The sequence below is a fragment of the Rhinatrema bivittatum genome, chromosome 8 (genome assembly GCF_901001135.1).
Source record: "Rhinatrema bivittatum chromosome 8, aRhiBiv1.1, whole genome shotgun sequence".
NCBI lineage: Eukaryota > Metazoa > Chordata > Amphibia > Gymnophiona > Rhinatrematidae > Rhinatrema > Rhinatrema bivittatum.
The window spans coordinates 222947175-222968386 of NC_042622.1; the positions used below are offsets into that span (position 1 = coordinate 222947175).

General features: G+C 48.1%; 1 protein-coding gene across 2 annotated transcripts; it reads left to right on the top strand.

Annotated features, from left to right (window-relative positions):
* The first annotated feature begins 3811 nt into the window (after positions 1-3811).
* Positions 3812-20887, top strand: NCLN (nicalin). Of its 2 annotated transcripts, none has more exons than XM_029613657.1 (15): positions 3812-4132; positions 4969-5159; positions 5967-6111; positions 12498-12592; positions 14274-14354; positions 15633-15736; positions 16348-16436; positions 17100-17239; positions 17530-17708; positions 18125-18212; positions 18288-18326; positions 18654-18817; positions 19550-19603; positions 19695-19773; positions 20127-20887. In XM_029613657.1, the coding sequence occupies exons 1-15, from the start codon at positions 3958-3960 to the stop codon at positions 20184-20186; spliced, it is 1683 nt and encodes a 560-aa protein (XP_029469517.1). In that variant the 5' UTR covers positions 3812-3957; the 3' UTR covers positions 20187-20887. The 2 variants fall into 2 exon arrangements, with proteins under 2 accessions (XP_029469517.1, XP_029469518.1); XM_029613658.1 differs by having other exon boundaries at positions 3958-4132; positions 18657-18817.
* Positions 20888-21212: the final 325 nt, after the last annotated feature.

The following is a 21212-nucleotide window of genomic DNA, read 5'->3' on the forward strand; positions in this document are numbered from 1 at the left end:
TATGGGCCCAGACGTGTATATTAGTTAGAAGATAACTTGTTATCAGATGGAAAGGGGCCCTGCCACTAGTCTGTAGTAACCGGCAGAGAGGCATTAGAAACGCATTTCCTCCTGAATATGACCAGCACTACTCTTACAGCACAGCGCTGGCGTAACTGTGGGCATGCAGCTTCCCTTGTACACATAAGGTGGATACGATCTGTGGGTTTGCATTGTGGGGTAATATAAAAGAGAACATTGAGCAAATCAGTCATAAAGGTGTACCATTGACCCTCCTGGGACGTTTCTGTTGGGATTTCTTGTCATGGGCATTTATTGCATGCAGGATACGAGATTCAGCTTCATGTCGGCTGCTGCGGCAGTTGTGGCAGCAGCCGAATGGAAAAATGTTGTTGCCCCGAGTTTAGACCAATGGATCCCTAGGATCTCTTGCTGTGGAAAACTTAATGCTGGAAAAAGAAGGTTTCCGGGACCTGGGTGCAAGTCCCAGCTCAGGATGTCCACTCCTTGTTTTGGCTGGGTCAGGGGATGTTGCGGGAGGCAGTGCTCTCAGCCATTGTGAGAGGGGGAGTCCCAATCATTGCACAACAGTGACACCAACTGGCCAGATTCAGGGCCCAGGATTGCAAGGTCCCAGAAGGGGCTCTGGTGCATGGCCCCCAGCTCAGATCTGTCGCTGCAGTGACTAGAATAATGAAAGGGGAGAGGGGAAATTCCCAGGCAGTTGGGAATGAGGGCTCCTGGGCACCACATCCCAGCCCCTGTCCTGACTGGGCAGGAGGAAACTGCTATGTCAAAAAAAAAAAAAAAAAAGTTTCTTTCACAAATATTCGGAAGTAACGGAAACAAGACATCTCTTATCAGCTGGCTAGTTTACCAGATGAGTTGCATTGTTGCTGGTGTGACAGAATGGGGCAGGGTGACGTCTGCTGCTTCTCTCTTTCCCTTGATGCATAAAAATGATAAACTATTAAATACCGCTGTCACTCAGAGGTTGCAATTGGTTAACAAATGCTGCCCCCACCCCCAGTCCCCATCCCCTCCGTTTCAGTAGAATGTAGCGGCATTGTGTTGGTCCTATGATATTCTTGAAAACTGAATACGAGATAAAACAATTACCAAAGAAAAAAAAGAACTAAAAAAATAGAAAAGCATTTCTAATTGGAAAAGGCGTGCAGCAAACTTCTAAATATCTGATGGGGGTGCAGAAAAGGAAAACGGATGCTGGCTGCTTATGCTGCTAGGACTGACCGATATTTTTAGATTATGGCATGGGGGCAATAGAGATATTATTATTATTGCGTTATTGTTATCGTGGAAAAGGGTGCATGATGCCCCCGCCGCAGTGCTTACTGTCTGCTATACAACCCACAGGCTACATCAGAGGGCAACAGTGCTGCCATCGCACACTTAAGCTTCACCAACAGGTTACATATGACAGACTGATCCAGTCCTGGTTTTGTTTTGGTTTTTTTAGCCCCATCACCTGCACAGACTTGTATTTCTGCTTTTCTCAGGGAAATCAGAACTAGACGTTTCTGCACGCAAAAGGTTAAAAATCCTAAAAAAAAATAAAAAAATATGCAAATTAGCATTTGGGAAGTCTAAACCATAGGGTGTGTATTAAAAGATTTGAACACAATCCTTGGCTACATTCCACATCTACATCTGGATCTACAATTTCTGATTCTGCAGCTGTGGCAAAGGCTGCGGAGGTCAGATCTAGGAATTAGAAGCTGGCTCCCCCGCACTCATATGCCAGCAAGAGAAGGAGGAAAGCAGAAGTGCCTTGGACCGCGTCCTCCTCTGCTCCCAAGAGCCCAACTGGGATCTGGATGACAGAAGTGGAAAATGCAGTCTGAGACACCCCTGCTCATCAACTCCTCAGGGCAGGGAGTGATGGTTTGCAACAGAGGAAGGGAGCTGAAAGGATTAAGAATTGGTGGGGGTAGGAAAGTTGAGAAGATTGTAAATTGGCCAAGAGGTGAGAGACCAGAGGATGTGTGTGTGTGTGTGAGGAGATCAACTTGCCGGGGAGAGGGAGAGGGGATTAGTGCTTGGGGGCAGGAAGGGTGTGTGTGTGTAGAAAGGAAATGGGGAGGAGGGTATACTTGCCTGTGAAACAACAGCGGATGTGTGTATGTGACAGAAGCTATCTGTGCCATGTGGGGAGGGGGAGTAAGAAGGAGGATTCTCCTCCCCCATAGCCTATATCCATTACTGATACCCCTTCCTTTTTCCCCTACATCAATTACTAACATCTCCTTCCCACAACCCCAAAAAACCTAAAAAAACCAAAAACACCCCCCCAGAACAATAGAATATTATAGTTTACAAAAAAAAGAAAAATAATTTAGATTTAATATGCTACTGAATTACACAGAAATAAAGGTCAACAAACTAAAAATATAAGCTGATACCTTTTTGATAGACTAAGGGGCAGATTTTAAAAGCCCTACGCGCGTAGGAGGGTTACGCACACCGAGTCTATTTTGCATAGGCCAGGCGATGCATGCAAGCCTTGGGGCGCGCGTATGTCCCGGGGCTTGAAAAAAGGGGCAGGGCATGGGCGGTCCGGGATGGGGCGTGGCTAGAGGCTTCCATTGGGCCACTCAGCCGGCGTGCGCAACCTACGCCTTCCCGGAGGCAGGCACAAATTGCATAACAAAGGTGGGGGGGGGGTGGGGGTTTAGTAGGGCTGGGGGGCGGGTTAGGTAGGGGAAGGTGTGGGGGTGGCAGAAGGAAAAGTTCCCTCCAAGGCCTCCCCTAAGCACACGTTATAAAATTGGGCGTAGATTTGTGCGTGCTGGGTTGCGCACACAAATAGACGCCTGCGCGTAGGTACTAAAATCTGGCCCTAAATGACTAGTTTTCATAAGTAACACTCGCAGGTTAAGTAACACTTCGATAGGTCCAAACAGAATAAGCAAGTCACAAAGGATGAAGTTGTCTGAAAATACAAATAAATCACAGATAACATTTGTAATGTCACCTTTTGCCCTGACAAAACCAGTCAAGAAATGTATTAAATTAATCCAATAAAATGGTATCACCTATCTTTTTTTTTCTTTATTAATCTGTATATTCCCACATGCAAGTGGCCAAACCAAATTACTTTCTCCAACGTGAAACTTTCAGAAACTTTGCTGCAGAATTTTCTAGCACTGCAGAAACTGGAGGCAGCAAACAGAATTCTGCTTGAGGAAACCAACTGTAGACCCTATGCTTCAAATTCTTAGTTACCTGGAATACAACGCCATGTTTTGGATTAAACCTATCGGAAATAAACTTTCGAACTCCTCAGTTATTTCTTTTGATTCCAACAATAATTGATAATTAATGTTGCCATATAATCCATTCCTCTCCTGTAATGACAACAATCTGCACGTCATGTGGAACAAATACCTTTTTTTTTTTTTTTTTAGAATTTCAAACTTTTATTTGCATTTTTTTATATTCCAATATAAATTCTAGAAAACCACCACATCTTGCATAGGTCATACATCGGCAGCTGAAGGGAGTTCGTACTGACAAACTTACAGACGGTAGGGAGGGAAGGGAAGCAAGCAGCCGTGCCCAGGATTCCTATAGATGTGCCTGCCTTTTTCGTTTTGCCACATGTGCTCAGTAGTACTGCATCGGATAAGCAAGAGGAGCAGCTTGGGGTCAGGGAGGGAAAGAGGAGCTGGCTACAAGGACTTCTACCCTGCCTACAACTACCATAATCCTTCCCGGGTAAACGCAGAATATTCTTTCTACTGCAGGAACGCCCCTGATATAAAGACTACCGATCCCAGCAGCTCCATGCGCGAGGAAGGCCCCCGTACGCCGCCGTCTCAGGCAAATACGTAAACACGTGGGGGGTGGCTGTGGCGCGCCTGCAGGACTCAGTGCTGTCAGCGTGCTGTGAAGTATTCCGGAGCCGCTACCGTGACAGGGACTTTACTGGCAGCCGTCATGATCGAGGAAGCCAGTGAGGTGTTTGAGAATATGCTGAAGGCCTCCTTCCCGCTCAGCTTCATCGTCTTCCTGCCCGCGGTGCTGCTGCTCGTGTCTCCATTGCCAGCTGAGGCTGCCCACGAGTTTACCGTCTACCGCATGCAGCAGTACGACCTGCAGGGGCAACCCTACGGTGCGTCCCTGCTATCCCCTCTCTCCCACCCCATGTATACTTAATGCTCACATACCCCACGATCTACCCTCAACCCTTGCACCCCTACTCGCCCCATATACCTCAACATATGTACTTATCCCCACTCATACACGCCTCTCCACCCTTCCACACACACTCGCATATCACTCCTTCCATACATACCACATACTCTGTGTTCTTGCTAGCCTCCTCATTCACATACTCCTTCCCCTTCTTTCATATGCTTCACATAGACTCTGTATGCATCTATTTGTCCTGCAGGAACAGCATTATGGTGAATCCCTGTTACTCCCATCGGTCACCGCCCGCTCCCTCATACTTCTCACTTACGTCCTTCCCCGATACACATGCAGTAGTAAGATCTCTAGAGGCAGCACTACAATTTATTTCTGCTACCCCCCCCCCCCCCCAATTTAGCTCCCTCACATAACCTTCCTTGCATCCCACATGTTGTAGTATGCCCTGCAGGCATAGGTACCATCTCTGTTGGTGCAGTAGGTGTTTCAGCACCCTGAATATTGAACAGACTCCTTAATTGGGTCCATGGAGGGATAACTTATATTGTGTTTAGCACTCTTAATCATTTTGAATCGTTGGCTCTCATGCCTAAGGTGCCTTATGGTGCATATATACTAACCCCGTCCCTCCAAACATATACCTCTCTTTCTCACACCTTACATACAGGAACAGCTCTGTGATGTGTCTGTACCCCACATATTCTCCTCATGTCCCTCCCACATAATGGATTTTTGCTGGTGTGTCATTTGCGAGCCGAGACCTAAAACCCAGTTAGTGACTTCCCTCTCTTACCACAGGCACCAGAAATGCTGTTTTGAATATGGAGGCCCGGACAGTTGAGGCGGACATTCTGAGCCGCCGCTGCGTGATGATGCGGCTCCTGGATTTTTCGTATGAGAAATACCAGAAGGTGCTCCGACAGTCAGCGGGGGCAGTAGTGATTATCCTACCGGCCAACATGTCAACTGTGCCCCAGGACATTGTCAGGGTGAGTACATCAAAAGGGCTAGAAGGAAATAGACTGCACAATGGGGGGGGAAGCTGGGTGCACTGTGTGTACAGCTTGGCCCAGAAAGAGAGGGAACATAGCTACTAACAGCTTACGGTCTTGGAGAAGGCATTCCTCTAGTTCTTGGACTGACAAGGGTTCCTGCACCGTTATGTGGGGAGGGGAGGTGAGAGGGATAAAGCAGAAAAGACCAAAGGAAAAAGACTAGATGTCCCATTATGCTCCTTTTTACATAGGAAGATGAACACCATGGACTTTTACCAGAAGTCCCTGGAATTTGGGGGAGGAATGGTGCCCTCCCTCCCCCTTGCCAACTAGGGAAGGATATTGCATGGACTGGGTTTTCATTGGTCAGTTTCCTTGCTTTTTTTGCAGTGCATCTCATTGCTGAGTGTATAGTATCACTTTTGTATCCTACCTCCATGATGGTGGAAGTCAGTCGCAGATCACCCTGTGGCTAGGTTAAGGGCTGCTGGCTGCGAAGACGTGTGATTGGTTGGCACCTTCCATCCAGGATGCACTTTTTTTTTTTTAACCTTAATATATTTCTTGATCAATGATAAAACCCTGTTTAAAATAAAGACTAAACCTGTATGGGAGTGCCCCAGCCCCTACCAAGAAAAAACTGGACCACATGTTGATGACATCATAGTACACATGCGTGAAGAGCAATACAGGTCTGGTCTGATTCATGCACTTTGACTTTGCTGTGTGCCTGTTGTGATGGATGATCTCTGGAACCACAGTGGCTTTTCTAGTGCTTAACGCTCTCACTTCTCTCTTCAGCAATTCATGGAGATAGAGCCAGAAATGGTGGCAATGGAGACTATTATCCCTGTGTATTTTGCAGTAGAAGATGATGAGCTGATTTCCATCTACGAACAAATTCTGGCTGCCTCTGCATCTCAAGGCTCCTCCTCTGCAGCCGAAGGTGAATTGGGGGGTGGGGAGGGCAGGTCCATTAGCTGGGAGCTAATCTGCTTTGAGATCACATTTTTTTTTTTTTGTTGAAATGTGGAGATTATTGGGGTTTTACTCTGAGTTTTGGACATTCTGGGCAGAGGTGGCTAGATACTGTAATTTTTCATGTGTACAATTGTGGCACAGGGAATGTCAGAGGAAGCCAGTTATTGTCACCTGATGGTAGCTGTGGACTGAGGTTAATTGTGTACAGAGTCCAACATGCTGTGCATTTGTACCAGCAGAGAGCTGCTTCCATGCTGTGTGCATGTACACCATGCAAAGAAATAGACTGGTCTCTGCAAGGTAGTGGCAAATTATTTTTTACTTACATTTTGTAAATTGAGCACGGAACAAGTAAAGAAAGTTTGGTAAAGTAACCCACATAAATATTGATTATTTGCTGTAAACTGTGAGGAACCTCTGAAGCTAGGATGTCTTGTTTATAGAGAGATCAGAATTCGGTGTCTTTTGAATGTTTCCTGTGCTAAGCATCACAAGGCAGGCAAGCAGAGAGGCACATTCTCAGAAAAAGTAGACTAATTCTAAATGTTCCGCCTTAGGATGTGCTTCTGCCACCTCGAGTTACTTTAATTTGAAAACCCGTAGATAGTCCTTATTTAGAACTGAACAGCGTTTCCCTGTACGTACCTGGATCAGTCCAGACAGTGGGTTATGTCCCCCTTCCAGCAGATGGAGTCAGAGCAAAACTCAAAGGGTGGCCTCTTATAAGCTGGAGCGCCCTCTTTGTCCCTTCAGTATTTCTCTGACTCCAGCAGATGAAAGGTGGCAGAACCTCTGGTTCCCTTACTTACTTCAGAAAGGATAGATTATTTCTTTCTTCTCTTCTCTTGATATATTTCTCTGATTTGGATGGATCACTTTAATTAAAGAATTAAAAAAAAAACTTTTATAAAGAGACTATAAGGGAACAGTCTCCCCTCAGATTTAAGGCTCTTACTTTTAAAACTTGCAAGCAGAGCCCTTAGTACTGGTATTTAATATTCCTGTTTCACTTTGGGGGTAAGTGCTGTTTCCTTTATTAATTTCAGGTCAGAATTTCTGCCTTAAGGAGAGACTTGCAGGGTCTCCGGGGTGAATGCTGGTGGTCCAGCCTCTCCCACCTACAACGACCTAGTGCCTTGCCCTGAGAGGTCGCTTCCTTGGGGCAGTGTCAACAGAGAAGCGTTATTCCTCTGTTTCAGATTTTTAAGTCGTGTCATTGTACTGTGAGCTCCTGACAGCTTGCTCTGGCATCCCATGCCGCGTCCGATTCGATGCTGCGCCTGTGGAGAGCCGGGATCGCGTCTCTCCCGTGAGGGCATTTGCGTGAGATGCCTCTCTGGTGGGGAGGGTTCCTCACGGTCGGCTGGGCGTCCTAATTCGCGCTTGTAGCGCGGGAACAGTGAGCATTTTGAATTCGCTGCCAATAGCCCCCGCGTAGTCGGATGCCGACTTGGACCCCAGATCACCACCAAATCTGTCTCCGGTAACTCCTCCGGATTCCGAGACATAGCCTGCGCAGCCCATGTGAAACACCCCCCCCCCCCCCGCCTCGGTGTTTGCTCCGTCGGGTCCTCCACCTGGGCCATTTTGGACAGATTTTGTCCTCTTGCTCCATAGTGCATACTTGGCCAGCATGAGCCAGCAGCAGGGCCACTGCCTCCTAAAGTGATCCGCCTGTCGGATCCTTCGGGTCCTCACGGGAGATGCCAGCCTCCTGGATCCCAGGGTGCCGTTGGGGGCCTTCAGCCTGCTGGGCCACTAGGGGTCACTCAGCCTCCAACCCCCGCCCCCCCCCCTCTGGCATAGGGGGGGCAGCAGCCAGCTCCCAGGGTACGGGTGGTTCCGCCTGTAGTCGCTCTGGCTGACCCAGACCCGGATGACCCCTCCTCTTACATGCAAATGGATGGTGATGACCCTAGGGTCCTGCGACTCTTTCAAAGGGACGAGTTGCACCCCCTCATCCCCCACGTCCTGGCCGAGCTGGACATAGAGGCTCCGCAGGACCCCCTGCCTCTACTACCTCAACAAGCAAAGGCGACCCACTCCTGGCTGGTCTGCGCCCACCTTCTAGAACCTTCCCTTTCCATCCTAAGCTCCTGCAGCTGTTGTCCAGGGAATGGGATTCCCCAGAACCTTCTCTCAAAGTGGGCAGAGCGATGGTCACGCTATACCCTCTGCCTGAAGAGTTCCTAGATCTCCTAAAGGTCCCTAAGGTGGACGCGTCTGTGTCGGCAGTCACGAAATGAACTACCATTCTGGTGACTGGTGGAACTGCCCTAAAAGATCTGCAGGACTGCAAGCTTAGAAGTCTACCTCAAACGAGTATTTGAGGTGTCTGCTTTGGTGGTCAGGGCAACCGTCTCAGCTCCCTCATGCAGCGAGCTGGGTTCCGGTGGGTCCAACAACTTCTCAGTGCCCAAGATCTACCACCCGCGGAAGCTCAGCAGGCTGAGCGCCTGGAAGCGGTCATTGCGTATGAGGTGGATGCTTTATATGATCTTCTGCGGGTTCTTGCCAGATCCATGGTTTCCATGGTCTCGGCTAGACGTCTGCTTTGGCTCTGCAACTGGTTGGCAGATTCGTCTTCCAAGTCTCAATTGGGATCTCTTTCCTTCAAAGGAAAATTGCTGTTTGGTGACGATTTGGAACAACTCATCAAATCACTGGGAGAAAACAAGGTCCATAAGCTACCGGAGGATCGTCCACGGACTTTCAGGAACTTCAGCTCTTCTAGAACTCACTTCCGGGGTCAACGAAGGTTTTGCCAGTCAAGGTTGCCAGCACAGAGGCCTCCGTCCTCACACTTGCAGTCCTGGTCTCATCCCTTTCGAGGTCGGAGACCAGTCCGGGACAACGTCTCCCAAGGGGCATCTACCAAGTCTTCCCAATGAAGGCTCGTCGACCCACTCTTCCATCCCCAGGATAGGCGGACATATCTCTCTCTTCTACAAGGAGTGGGTCAAAATCACTTCAGATCAATGGGTCTTAGATATTCTAATGTGTGGCTACGCTTTAGAATTTGCTCGACCCCCCCCCCCCCCCCCCCCCTTCGAGACAGGTTCCTCTTCTCCCCCTGCAGAGCACCACAGAAGCAGACTATAGCCCGGCAGACGCTCGACCGGCTCCTGGCCCTGGGGGCCATCCTCCCTGTACCGTCGACAGAGCAAGGATTAGGCCATTATTCAGTCTACTTCGTAGTTCCCAAAAAGGAAGGCTCCTTCCGTCCCTTCCTGGACCTCAAGATGGTCAACAAGGCTCTCAAAGTACCTCACTTTTGCATGGAGACCTTACAATCAGTGGTGGCGGTACACCGGGGGGAGTTCCTGGCCTCCTTGGACCTGACAGAGGCTTACCTCCAAATCCCCATTCTCAAGGTACATCAACGTTATCTGCGTTTCAAGGTCCTCTGTCTGCATTTCCAATTCCAGGCCCTACCCTTCGGTCTGGCTACTGCTCCCTGCACTTTTACCAAGATAATGGTGGTGGTGGCAGCTGCTCTATGGAGGGAGAGGAATTTAGTCCATCCCTATCTGGACGACTGGCTCATTCGTGCAAAGTCAATGGACTAATGTCAGCAGGCGGTGGAGCGAGTCCTGAACCCTCTCCCCTCCCTAGGATGGGTCGTCAATTTTGCCAAGAGCAGTCTTACTCTTTCTCAAACACTAGACGTCTTAGGAGCACGTTTCGATACCAATGCGGGCAAAGTTTTCCTCCGCCAGGACCGGGCCCAGTCCCTAATAACTCAGGTACAACGTTTTCAAAACCTCCAATGCCCCACAGCATGAGACTATCTCCAGTTCCTAGGCACGATGGCTTCTACTATAGATTTAGTGCTGTGAGCTTTTGCGCATATGCGTCCCCTACAGAGGGCATTACTCTCCCACTGGAAGCCAGTGTCTCAGGAGTTTCAAGGCCTCCTGCCGCTGCCAGATCTATCCAGACACAGCCTGAGCTGGTGGCTCAACCTCGACCACTTGATGAAGGGAGTGGATCTGGAGGTTCCACAGTGGGTGATAGTCACCATGGATGCAAGCCTCTCCGGCTGGGGAGCAGTGGGCCAGATGCAATCTGCTCAGGGACAATGGATGGCTGTGCAATCCTCGTGGCCGATCAATCGACTGGAGACCAGAGCTGTCCGTCTGGCGTTGACGCATTTCCTACCATTGGTTCAGCATCAAGCTGTGCGGATTCTCTCCAGCAATGCAATCACGGTGGCATATATCAATCATCAAGGCGGGATGAAGAGCCAACATGTCGCGCAGGAAACGGACAAGCTGATGTCGTGGGCAGAGCTCCACCTCTCTCGCCTCACAGTGTCCCATATAGCGGAGGTGGACAATGTTCAGGCAGACTTTCTAAGTCGCCAATGCATAGATCCCGGGGAGTGGGAACTCTCCGAAGAAGCTGTAGCACTTCTCTTCGAAAGATGGGGGACCCCACACCTGGACCTAAAGGCGACATTATGGAACGCGAAGGCTCCGTGCTTTTTCAGCCGCAGAAGGGAACACAGTGCAGAGGGCATGGATGCACTCGTCCTTCCGTGGCCGCAAAATCTCCTTCTATATGTATTCCCTCCATGGCCCCCGGTGGGCAAGGTGCTTCGGAGAATAGAGATTCATCAAGGGCCAGTAATTCTGGTGGCCCCGGAATGGCCACGAAGACCATGGTTTGCAGACCTAGTCAATCTAGCGGTCGATGGCACTCTCGCCTAGGACATCTAGGCGAGATGTCCTAGGCGAGAGTCCTAGGCGAACCTACTACGGCAAGGTCCAGTATTTTTCGATTGGGCAGATTGCTTCTGTCTTGCGGCATGGCTTTTGAACGGAGAAGGTTGAGGAGATGCGGCTATCCAGAAGAGGTTATTTCCACGCTCCTCAAGGCACGAAAGATGTCTACTTCCATTTCCTATGTCTGGATCTGCTTCCGTAGACATATCTCCACATCACGCATCAATAGCGCATATTTTATCCTTCTTACAGCATGGTCTGGAAAAGGGATTGGCCTATAATTCCTTTTGGGTTCAGGTGGCAGCCCTTGGGGCGCTGGTCTGTCATCAGGAGACAGCTCCTCTTTCTTCCCATCTGGATATAGTCCGATTTTTAAGAGGGGTAAAGCATGTCAATCCACCAGTTCACTCCTTGTGTCCTTCATGGAGTCTCAACTTGGTTCTTTAAGTGCTGGCCGGGCCGCCGTTCAAACCATTGAGGAACACAACTCTCAAAGATCTCACCATGAAAGCAGTCTTCCTCGTGGCCATTTGTTCTGCACGCAGAATCTCTGAGTTACAAGCTCTGTCCTGCAGAGAGCCCTTCCTCCGTTTCATGGACTTGGGAGTGTCCTTGTCTACAGTGCCATCCTTCTTGCCTAAGGTTGTCTCGCCGTTTCATATGAATCAGTCCGTGGAACTTCCTTCCTTCACTGCCGAGGATCGGAGAGAACTTCGATGGCTTGATGTCAAGAGTTCTTATTCATTATTTGGAGGTCACCAATGATTTTCGCTTATCGGACCATCTTTTTGTTCTGTGGAGAGGTCCCAGATGAGGGAACCAGGCTTCTTAAACCACGATTGCGCGTTGGTTGAAGGATGCCAATGCTTCAGCATACATTAGTGTCGGCCGACGACCTCCAGATGGCATCAAGGCTCATTCGCTACGGGCTCAAGTGGCCTCCTGGGCTGAGAGTAGATCAGTCTTGCCGCAGGAGATCTGCAGAGCAGCTACCTGGAAATCGCTACACACTTTTGCAAGACACTATCGCTTGAATCTTCAACCAACAGGTTTTGGCTCTTTTGGCGATCAGGTCATTCGAGCCGGGCTATCCGGGGCCCATTCTACATAGGGAAGCTTTGGTACATCCCACTGTCTGGACTGATCCGGGTACGTACAGGAAAAGAAAATTATTCCTTACCTTGCTAATTTTCGTTCCTGTGAGTACCACGGATCAGTCCAGACGCCCACCCTATGAATCAAGGGATTGGGATAGTGGCTCAGCTTACATGATTCTTTACTTCCATATACTTCACTACTGTTCATACTGTTGATGCCATTTGGTTCACTTTGCAAGTTTTCGCAAGTTGGCAAGTTTTATTTCAAACGTTTACATGGTTTGTACATTTAGTACTTAATTACAGTTTCTTGATCCATCCAAAAGTTTTCTGCTTGCTTTGATATTCTTAATACTGAAGGGACAGAGAAGGCGCTCCAGCTTATAAGAGGCCACCCTTTGAGTTTTGCTCTGACTCCATCTGCTGGAAGGGGGACGTAACCCACTGTCTGGACTGATCCGTGGTACTACAGGAACGAAAATTAGCAAGGTAAGGAATAATTTTCTTTTTTGTGACTGTCTCCTTAGTTCTGCTTCACACTGCTACGGCCAATGGCTTCCAGATGGTGACAAGTGGTGCTCAGAGCAAGGCTATTAGTGATTGGCTAGTAACCAGTATTGAGGTGAGTTCTGCTTGGACATGACAAGCACAAAACAGGAGGTTATTGGATGCTTGTTACCTTACATGAGTTTATTTCCAAATTTCTTTTATTAATTTGTTTGGAAACAAACTCACAAAGATACATATAACAGTTCCATTTGTTTTGACGACCGTGCGTGTTTAATTCCAATCTTTATGTACTTAAATCCCTACTGAATAATTCATTGTCACTATGCACAAAGAGGTCCATATTCAAAAGCCATTTGGATGGATAACATAAATAGTTATCCATCTCAATGGTTTACCTGGCTATATTCAGCCCTTAGATGGCTAATATAAGTTAGGAAGCTAGAATTAAGCCAGATAAGGGGCACTCCTGGGCCATAACTGGGAGGAGTTGTTAGCCAGCTAAGTTAACTGGCCAGCTCAGACATTCAGTTAGCCGGATGACTTAGCTGGCTAAGTCTGGTCGAGTGAAAGAGCTGTCCTAAATTTAGCCAGCTAACTAATTAAGATAGCTGGCTATATTAAGTGTGCAGCTGTACTAGTGAATATACCTCTAAAGTTAGCTGGAAAAGTTTATCTGGCTAACTTTGCTATTCAGACTGTGTTTGAATATAGACCTCAGTGTGACTCAGAAATAACAACTTTGGGGTTAAAGGCTGAAAAAGAGATATTTGCGAGGAGGAGGAATAGCCTAGTGGTTAGAGCAGTGGGCTACGAACCAGGAGACCAGGGTTTGAGTCCCGCTGTCACTCCTTGTGACCTTGGGCAAGTCACTTACAGGCCGATACAGTACAGTGCGCTCTGGTGAAGCGCACTGTTAACCTGCGTTTGGACGTGCGTTTTCGACACGCTAGCTTTACCCCTTATTCAGTAAGGGGCCAACCCCCTGAAACTAATAAATGCATGTTGCGGGCGCTATTAGTTATTCCCACACACCAGGAAAGTGCACAGAAAAGCAGTAAAAACTATATTAAGTCGGAGGTCCCAAAAGTAAAAAATAATAAAAAATTAATAAAAAATGTAAAAGCCCACGGGTTGAAAACCGGACGCTCAATTTTGCCAGCGTCCAGTTTCCGAACCCGTGGCTCAGCAGGTTTGAGAACCGATGCCGGCAAAATTGAGCGTCGGTTGTCAAACTCACTGACAGCTGCCACTCCTGTCAAAAAAGAGGCGCTATGGACGCGCTAGTGTCCCTAGCGCCTCTTTTTACTGCGGGCCCTCATTTGAATACTAAATTGCGCGCACAGGAGAGTGTCCTGTGCGCGCCCCGAGCGAGTAGCTGCTCGCCCGCTCTCCTGCGACTTTTACTGTATCGGCCTGTTGGATTGTAAGCCCTCTGGGGATAGGGAAATACCTACAGTACCTGAATGCAAACCGATGTGATATCTCAGATCGAATGTCGGTATATAAAAAAAAAAAATTAATAATACTTTCCTGTATAGTAAGTAATACCTGGTGATAAAGAAAAGGCCTTTTTTTTTTCCTTTTTTAAAATATATCCTTAACAGTCCTGTGTTTCCTTGGCTTTGCTCTGCTAAATGATGGTTCTGGGTTGCTTATGCTTTTCCTGTACCGTCCTGTGCCTGCTTTCTTCCATCCTAGAAGATTAATGATGGTAGGGAGCTCTCAGAGAACACAGTGCTGTGTTGTTTTATTCATAGTCTCTGCAAGCTGGTTTTATTACTTTTTCTTGGAAGGGGCGTCTGACGGGCTTGGGAGCTGAAGACCTGCCTACCATTGTAATAGTGGCTCATTATGATTCCTTTGGTGTGGCCCCGGTAAGTAAAAATGTGTGGCTACTCACTACATCTGATGCGTTTGATTTCCTTCTGTGTACCCAGTGCATGTCTCGTGTCTACTCCTGGGGGAATTGTGCGCAAAAAAACTCTGAAAATTCTGCAAACTTCATATTGGTCAAAATAACTCAATTTACATGACAGTCTTTAAGTAATTACATTTTAAATTATTACAGAAAAAAGTTATTACTTAAAAGTTGCAGAATTTTAAATATTTTCAGCAGAATTTCCCTAGAAATTCACTGTAACGGTGTCCCTTCTACATACACACACCCTCATATAGGCTCTCTCACTCTCTTGCGCACACACACATCCTCACATACAGGGCCCTCTCTCTTGCATACACACCCACACAAGCTCCCTTTCTCTCTCACACATACATCCTCACACAGGCTACCTATGTCTCTCTCTCACGCAGCCCTTCATACAGGCTCTGTCTCACATACACACAATCCCTTTTTCATACACACGAGCTCCCAATCTCTCACACACATACACACTCCTTCACAATCTCCTCATATAAGCTCCCTCTCTCTGAAACCCACACTCAAGCATCCCCCATACCCCCCTCTCTTACCTCTCATGCTCTCTCCCTCCTACTCTGTCACCTTCCCCTCCTCTCCCCGCAAATAGGCTCCCTCTCTGAAACCCACACTCAAGCATCCCCCCACACCCCGTCTCCTCTCTCACACACACATTCTCTCTCACCGGCATCCCCCCTTCCCTCATATTTGCTCCCTCTCTCTGAAACCCACACTCAAGCATCCCCCCCACCCACCCTCTCTTACCTCCGATGCTTTATCTCGCACCCTCCTGCTCTCTCTCACCCTCCCTTCCCCTCTCTGACACACATTCTCTCTCACCGACATGCCGCGGGATGCACTCCGTTCGCAGCGAAGATGAAGGCCCAGCACGCCGTTCGTGGCACACGGGGGCCTTCCATTTTTGCTGCGAACGGTGCGCCGGGCCTTCATCTTCGCTGCGAATGGAGCATGTGCCGCGGGACGTGCTCTGTTCGCAGCATGCTGGGGTCTCCTCTGCCATTTTCTGCACAGAATTTGGCAATTCTGCGCGGGGGGGGGAAATTCCGCACAAATTCTGCGCTCTGCAGTAGCGCAGAATTCCCCCAGGAGTACCCGTGTCCCTGAAATTGTGTGCTCTTCCAGGCTTTCAAGATGCCTGGTATTGGCCAGGTACCCTGCTGAGGAAAAGACTTCTCTTTGTGTTGGGTCTTTGCTGCCATGTGTTCTTCTCTCATAGTGGCTGTCCTATGGAGCTGACTCCAATGGTAGTGGTGTCTCTATGCTGCTGGAACTGGCCCGACTCTTCTCCCGGCTCTACACGTACAAACGTACTCATGCAGGGTAAGGATCTGTCCCACCACAGGGACTTGAGGCTTCACCTAGTTGGACTCTCAGTGGATTCTACAGGCCCTGAGGTTTAAGTTAATTGCAAGACCTCCTGAGGATGAATAATAACAGCTACAATATAATGGATGTTAGGGGAGATATTTTTTTTTGCGAGGAGCAGATCATCCGACTTTTTCTGTTTCTGCCTCCATGATTTTTTTTTTTTCTAGACCTTCGTGTTCTCCTTCTCTTGTTCCCTCAACTCCCCAGATAACTCCAGTTTTGCCCCATACACTACATCTTTTGAGATCCAATGTGAATATAAGAAATTGCCATGCTGGGTCAGACCAAGGTCATCGAGCTCAGCATCCTGTCTCCAGCAGTGGCCAATCCAGGTCACAAGTACTTGTCAGATTCCATAAAGCAATGTGTGTATTGCAGATGAGCATTTTACAAGTGGTTAGGTAATGCTCTGTGGGCTCTCCAGTCTTCTACTTTCTGCCTTTCCAGGTGTGCTTGCTTAATAGAGGTCCGGTCTGTGACGAGGAGCTTAACATAACAGTAGATACAGCTTGAGGGAGTATTTTCTGTGAAGCTATGTTAACAGGACCTCTTTCTCTGTACAGGTACAACCTGTTGTTCTTTACCTCTGGAGGTGGAAAGTTTAACTATCAGGGAACCAAGAGGTGGCTGGAGGACAACCTGGATCATACAGGTGAACAACAGATGTTGAAGGTCCCCCCAGTACCCTGGGAGGGACGATTCGGGGCTAATGTTTAGAGCAGTGAATTGTTAGTTCTCCTGGGACTTGAGATCAAATCTCGTGCTTCCAGTGTCTCTCCAGGTGGTTTTCGGCAAATTACTTTACCTTTCTGTGTCTTGGAATGCCTGGCTGTAATTGGATACAGATATTATTATTTGCATTGTTCTTAAATCCTGTCCCATTCAGAAGCCTACAACAGAACAGCACCACTAGTGGGAGGAAGACTCTTCATCCCAAGGATGTCTGTGTGCATGTTGGGATAGAAAGTTCTGAGTGCAAATTATGACACAGTATTGAATAAAATGGCAAGTTTAGGATCCCACCCCTTCCCCTCCCTCCAAAGAAATTGCAAGATAGGACCATTGGAAAAAGCATTTACAAGGAAGATGTAAATGTGAGATATGAGGGATGAGTAAGGCCTTCAGGGAAACTAGGAGCCGGAAAAAATGTTGCACTTTGGAATGTGCATAACTCCTGCCTCCCTCAGTGCTTCGTTTTGTGATATTAGTGCAGGAGAACTCCCAAGTGTCCTGGCAGGGCAGGGCTAGCTACAGGAGGGGGAGTTGCTGCTGATTCGGCAGGTTATGATGGGATGCATTTCTGCTTTGCTTTCAGATTCCAGCCTGCTACAAGACAATGTGGCCTTTGTCCTCTGCCTAGACACCTTGGGCCAGGGGGATACACTGCACCTCCATGTCTCGAAGCCCCCCAGGGAGGGGACGCTGCAGCACACCTTCCTGAGGGAGTTGGAGATGGTGAGAATTTGAGGGGGGAAGGGAGCAGGATTCAGGCTGAGAGGGGGGGGGGGGGGTCGGCTTCCACGCTCACTCGCCAGCAAGCCGAGCCCTCCTGGAGACTTGTAACCAGAGACTTCCTAACCACAAATTTGTTAAATGCTCCGGCTACAGATCAAAGACTTGGGACAGCAGCTCTCTCCCTGCTGAGCTAGTAGGCGCGCTCCCTTTAAATCTTTTCTCTCTGCTCATTCTGAGGCTGAAGAACTTCCCTTCCTCTCGAAGTTTCAGACTTTGCATTATACTTGCAGGTGATCGCCAGCCAATTCCCAGGGGTGAAATTCTCCATGGTGCACAAGAAGATAAACCTGGCAGAGGACATGCTGGCTTGGGAGCATGAGCGCTTTGCCATCCGCCGTCTGCCTTCATTCACTGTCTCCCACCTGGAGAGCCACCGGGAGGGGCTTAGGAGTAGCATCATGGATGTGAGGTCAGTACCTCTCTGCTCTGCATTCTGTACTCGAGAGAAGCAGGAGGAATACGGTTCGGCAGAGAGATTCCCAATCCTACCATTTCTACTTGAAATATAACAAAAGTTTCGTTTCTGCTTATAATTGCTTTTAAATTTATTGCTTGGAAAACATTTTGTAAATCATGTTCTTATTCTCCTTGGGGGGGGGGGGAAACCAGAGCAAAATAGAAGGTGCAATCTAAGCCTTGTAGATTGATACCGGAGGTAGGGAAGGGGGGGAAGTGATGGAAGGGGGAAGGGAGAAGAATAGGTGGTGAGAAATGCAGATGAGGGAAAAAATACAGGCGGGGTGAAAGGGGAAGATGGGTGACCATCACTGAATAAGCTGATCATCCATTGCCAGGATACATTCTCACTGTCCCATTTTTTTGCAGGTTGCGGGTTGACACCAGTATTTTAACCCGCAACACCAGAATCATCGCTGAGGCACTAACCAGGGTTATTTACAACCTCACTGAGAAGGTAAGGAGCCCCTTTTACACTCCCTCTCCATCCTCTTTGAAGCACCGGTCTGAGCTCTGCCTCTCCTCTCCACAGGGGTCACCTGCAGATCTGCAGATCTTCACAGAGCAGATGGTAAGGGGCCATGGTGTGCCATGATGCTACCCTGCTGGTTGCAGGCAGGGCTCTTCCTGGGCAAGAGGGGTGGCCAGCATAGTTCTCTTGGCATTTCATCCCTACACCTGAAGAGGCAGTGAAGGAAACCTTCAGAAGGAGATAAGCCAGATGTGTGGGGTGTGTTTTGTTTTTTTTTGTGAGCAAACATAGCTCAGTTTAAGCAACTTGGTGCTGTGTGTATCTCGGTGAGTGGGGGATGGAGAGGGGGAGGATACAGAAATTGGACTGCACAAACAGCTGAGAGACTTTTTTTTGGGTTTTTTTTCTTTGCATCCTGTCTGGCAGCAGATCCAGCAGGAACAGCTGGACTCTGTGATGCACTGGCTCACCAGCCAGTCTCGGGCAGCTCAGCTGATTGAGAAAGACAGCATCTTCCTCCATACTCTGGAGTATTCTCTGAGCCGTTATCTGAAGGATGTCCGGCTGCACTACATGAAGGCTGACAAACGGTAAGTGCTTGTGAGAGGAAGAAGTTACATGTTTGTCTCTTTCACTTGTATTAGGTACTTTCAGGTGATGTATCGGCTCACACTTTTTTTTTTTTTTTTTTAGCTCCAATCATCTTATTCCCGGTTCTCATTTTTTGGTTTGGCCCCAATCTATTTTGTTTCCTATATTCTTAGTGTTGTGCATGCACAAATACTCTCTCCATCCTCCCTGCACAGGAGGGGAGGGCCCAAGCTGAGAGTTAATCTAGTGCCGTCTCCAGGCTGCTGCTGGGTATTTGGCTAAGCCCAGAAGCACCGATTCTTTTGCAGGTGAGGGAACCCATAACCAGAAGTGATTGTGGGGGGAGAAGAATGCTGGAACCTGTTTCTCTTGCGCTCTGCTGTTTTCACTTTTAAAGAACTCTCCAAACTCACCAGATGACACTGCCATGGATTTTTTTTTTTGGACAGACCTGCGGCATCGTCTGCGTCTGGTTGCGTTTAAAGGGAAGGGCAGTGCAAGTCCTTTAGCTTAGCAGTGAATGCAGCAAAGGCCTGTGTTGGGCTGTGTCTTGGCTTTCATCCAACAAGTAAGAGGAGAGCTTTAGTGGTAACGCCAGCTGCTTTACCTTGCTCTCATCAGATGCTGATGCTGCCCAGCCTATGGCTGCTCACATGTATGTGCTATGTACAGAGCTCTTGGACCCCTCATGAAGGAGCACCTCCTGAAGCTTAACTGGTTTGTTTTCACAGGGACCCCGAGTTTGTGTTCTACGATCAGCTAAAGCAGATGATGCACGCATACAGGTAAGGGGAGGCTTCTCTGCACAGGGGCTAGTTTTTGTCTTTACTCTCCGACTGTCCTCCTTTCACATCTCATGCTTTTTGTACTTTTCAGGGTAAAACCGGCAGTCTTTGATCTGCTGTTGGCTCTCTGTATCGCTGCCTACCTTGGAGTTGCTTACATCGCGGTGCAGGTGAGCAAGAGTGGAACGTGGGAGATTCATCCTGGCCAATCTTCCTCTGGAATTTAATTTAAAATTTCGTATACTGATCCACTGTGCTGATCGTGAAGGAGGTTCTGTCAGCCTCCACAGCAAGCACCCCTCTTACTTTGATTTATTACTTCCAATTCTGCATCCAAAGAGGCAGTATTCTTCCAAATCAGAGGGTGATGGCTGGCTGTGGGATTGAGTACCTGTGCTGCTCTGCACTTTCAGAGGAGCATGTTATGCAGTATTAATGTTTTTTCGTTGCATGGTGGTCCTGCTTGATTTCTTCTTTAAAGATGGCCGTCACACCATTTTTGTGTGTTTCGTTTTGTTTGTAGAATTTCAGTCTCCTTTACAAGATGATTCAGAAGCTTTCCCTGAAAGTGAAGCAGCAGTAACCTAATGGACCGCCGTTCCTCCGATGCCTGCTCTAGCCTGGCGAAACTGCCGTCCTGCTGGGCAAACACTGAGCCATCACACACCAACCAGGGCTTCCGCCTCCCGTCTGAATATGACGAAACCAAAATGCAATTGCTCTTTGCCCTGTCCTCCCGGCTTTCAGAAAGTGGAATAAGATTGGGGGGAGAGGCTTACACAGACCTCAATTAGTACCGCGTATTTTGCTCACAAGGCAGGAGGGGGGGCTCTCAGTGCCCTTCCCAGAGACTTACGAATATGGATCTGTGGAGTCAAGACTTCCTCTGTATTATGTACGTGTGTGAGGTAACTGGCTAGAGGAGCTGTTGCTCTGAGAGATGTGCCATACAATCTGATTCCAAGCAGAGGGGTCAATTGCACTCTTGCATGACTGTCTCTCCTTAATAAGAGAGATGGGCCACGGTTTCTTGTAATGCTAGAAGTGCAGATCTTCTGTTGGCTTTATTTATAATGACAGGGATTTCATTTTTCTCTTTCCCCTCTCTTTGGTTTTATTTTTAATCGCTGCACTGAACTGTTTCCCCCCCCCGGGATTCTCACCCCACTCCTCTTAACTCCGTTCACAGTCAGAGATGGTAATCCAAGAAGGCCTTTACAAATAATGGTGGGGAAATCATCCCCTTGTTTGAAAAAAAGAATAAAATAGTTTTGAAAATTCTCACAAAGGTTCTTTTTTGTAGTCTTTTGATTGTATGAGTAATGTGCTGGACGAGCTTTGCCATCCTTATGATATGCGCCCCAAGCCTACGAGATGGAGAAAAGCATGGGCTTGGAGAAGAGGTGACAGAAGGGGATAGCAAGGCTTATGAAATTGAGTGGAATAGATTAACAGGTGATGTTTTTTTACAGTTTTAAATAGCTCCAAAACTAAGGGACATTCCATGACAATTAGCAGGTAGTAGATTTAAAACAAATTGGAGAGTATTTTTTTCCCTCCATGCACAATCGAGCTGTATCGTTTGTTGCTGGATGAATAATGTGGCTTT

Bases quoted from the DNA above. Each gene is read 5' to 3' on its own strand.
- NCLN (XM_029613657.1), top strand. From the start codon at position 3,958: ATGATCGAGGAAGCCAGTGAGGTGTTTGAGAATATGCTGAAGGCCTCC. The intron at 4,133-4,968 runs GTGCGTCCCTGC...CTCTTACCACAG, and splicing joins CCTGCAGGGGCAACCCTACG to GCACCAGAAATGCTGTTTTG. The intron at 18,327-18,653 runs GTAAGGGGCCAT...CCTGTCTGGCAG, and splicing joins AGATCTTCACAGAGCAGATG to CAGATCCAGCAGGAACAGCT.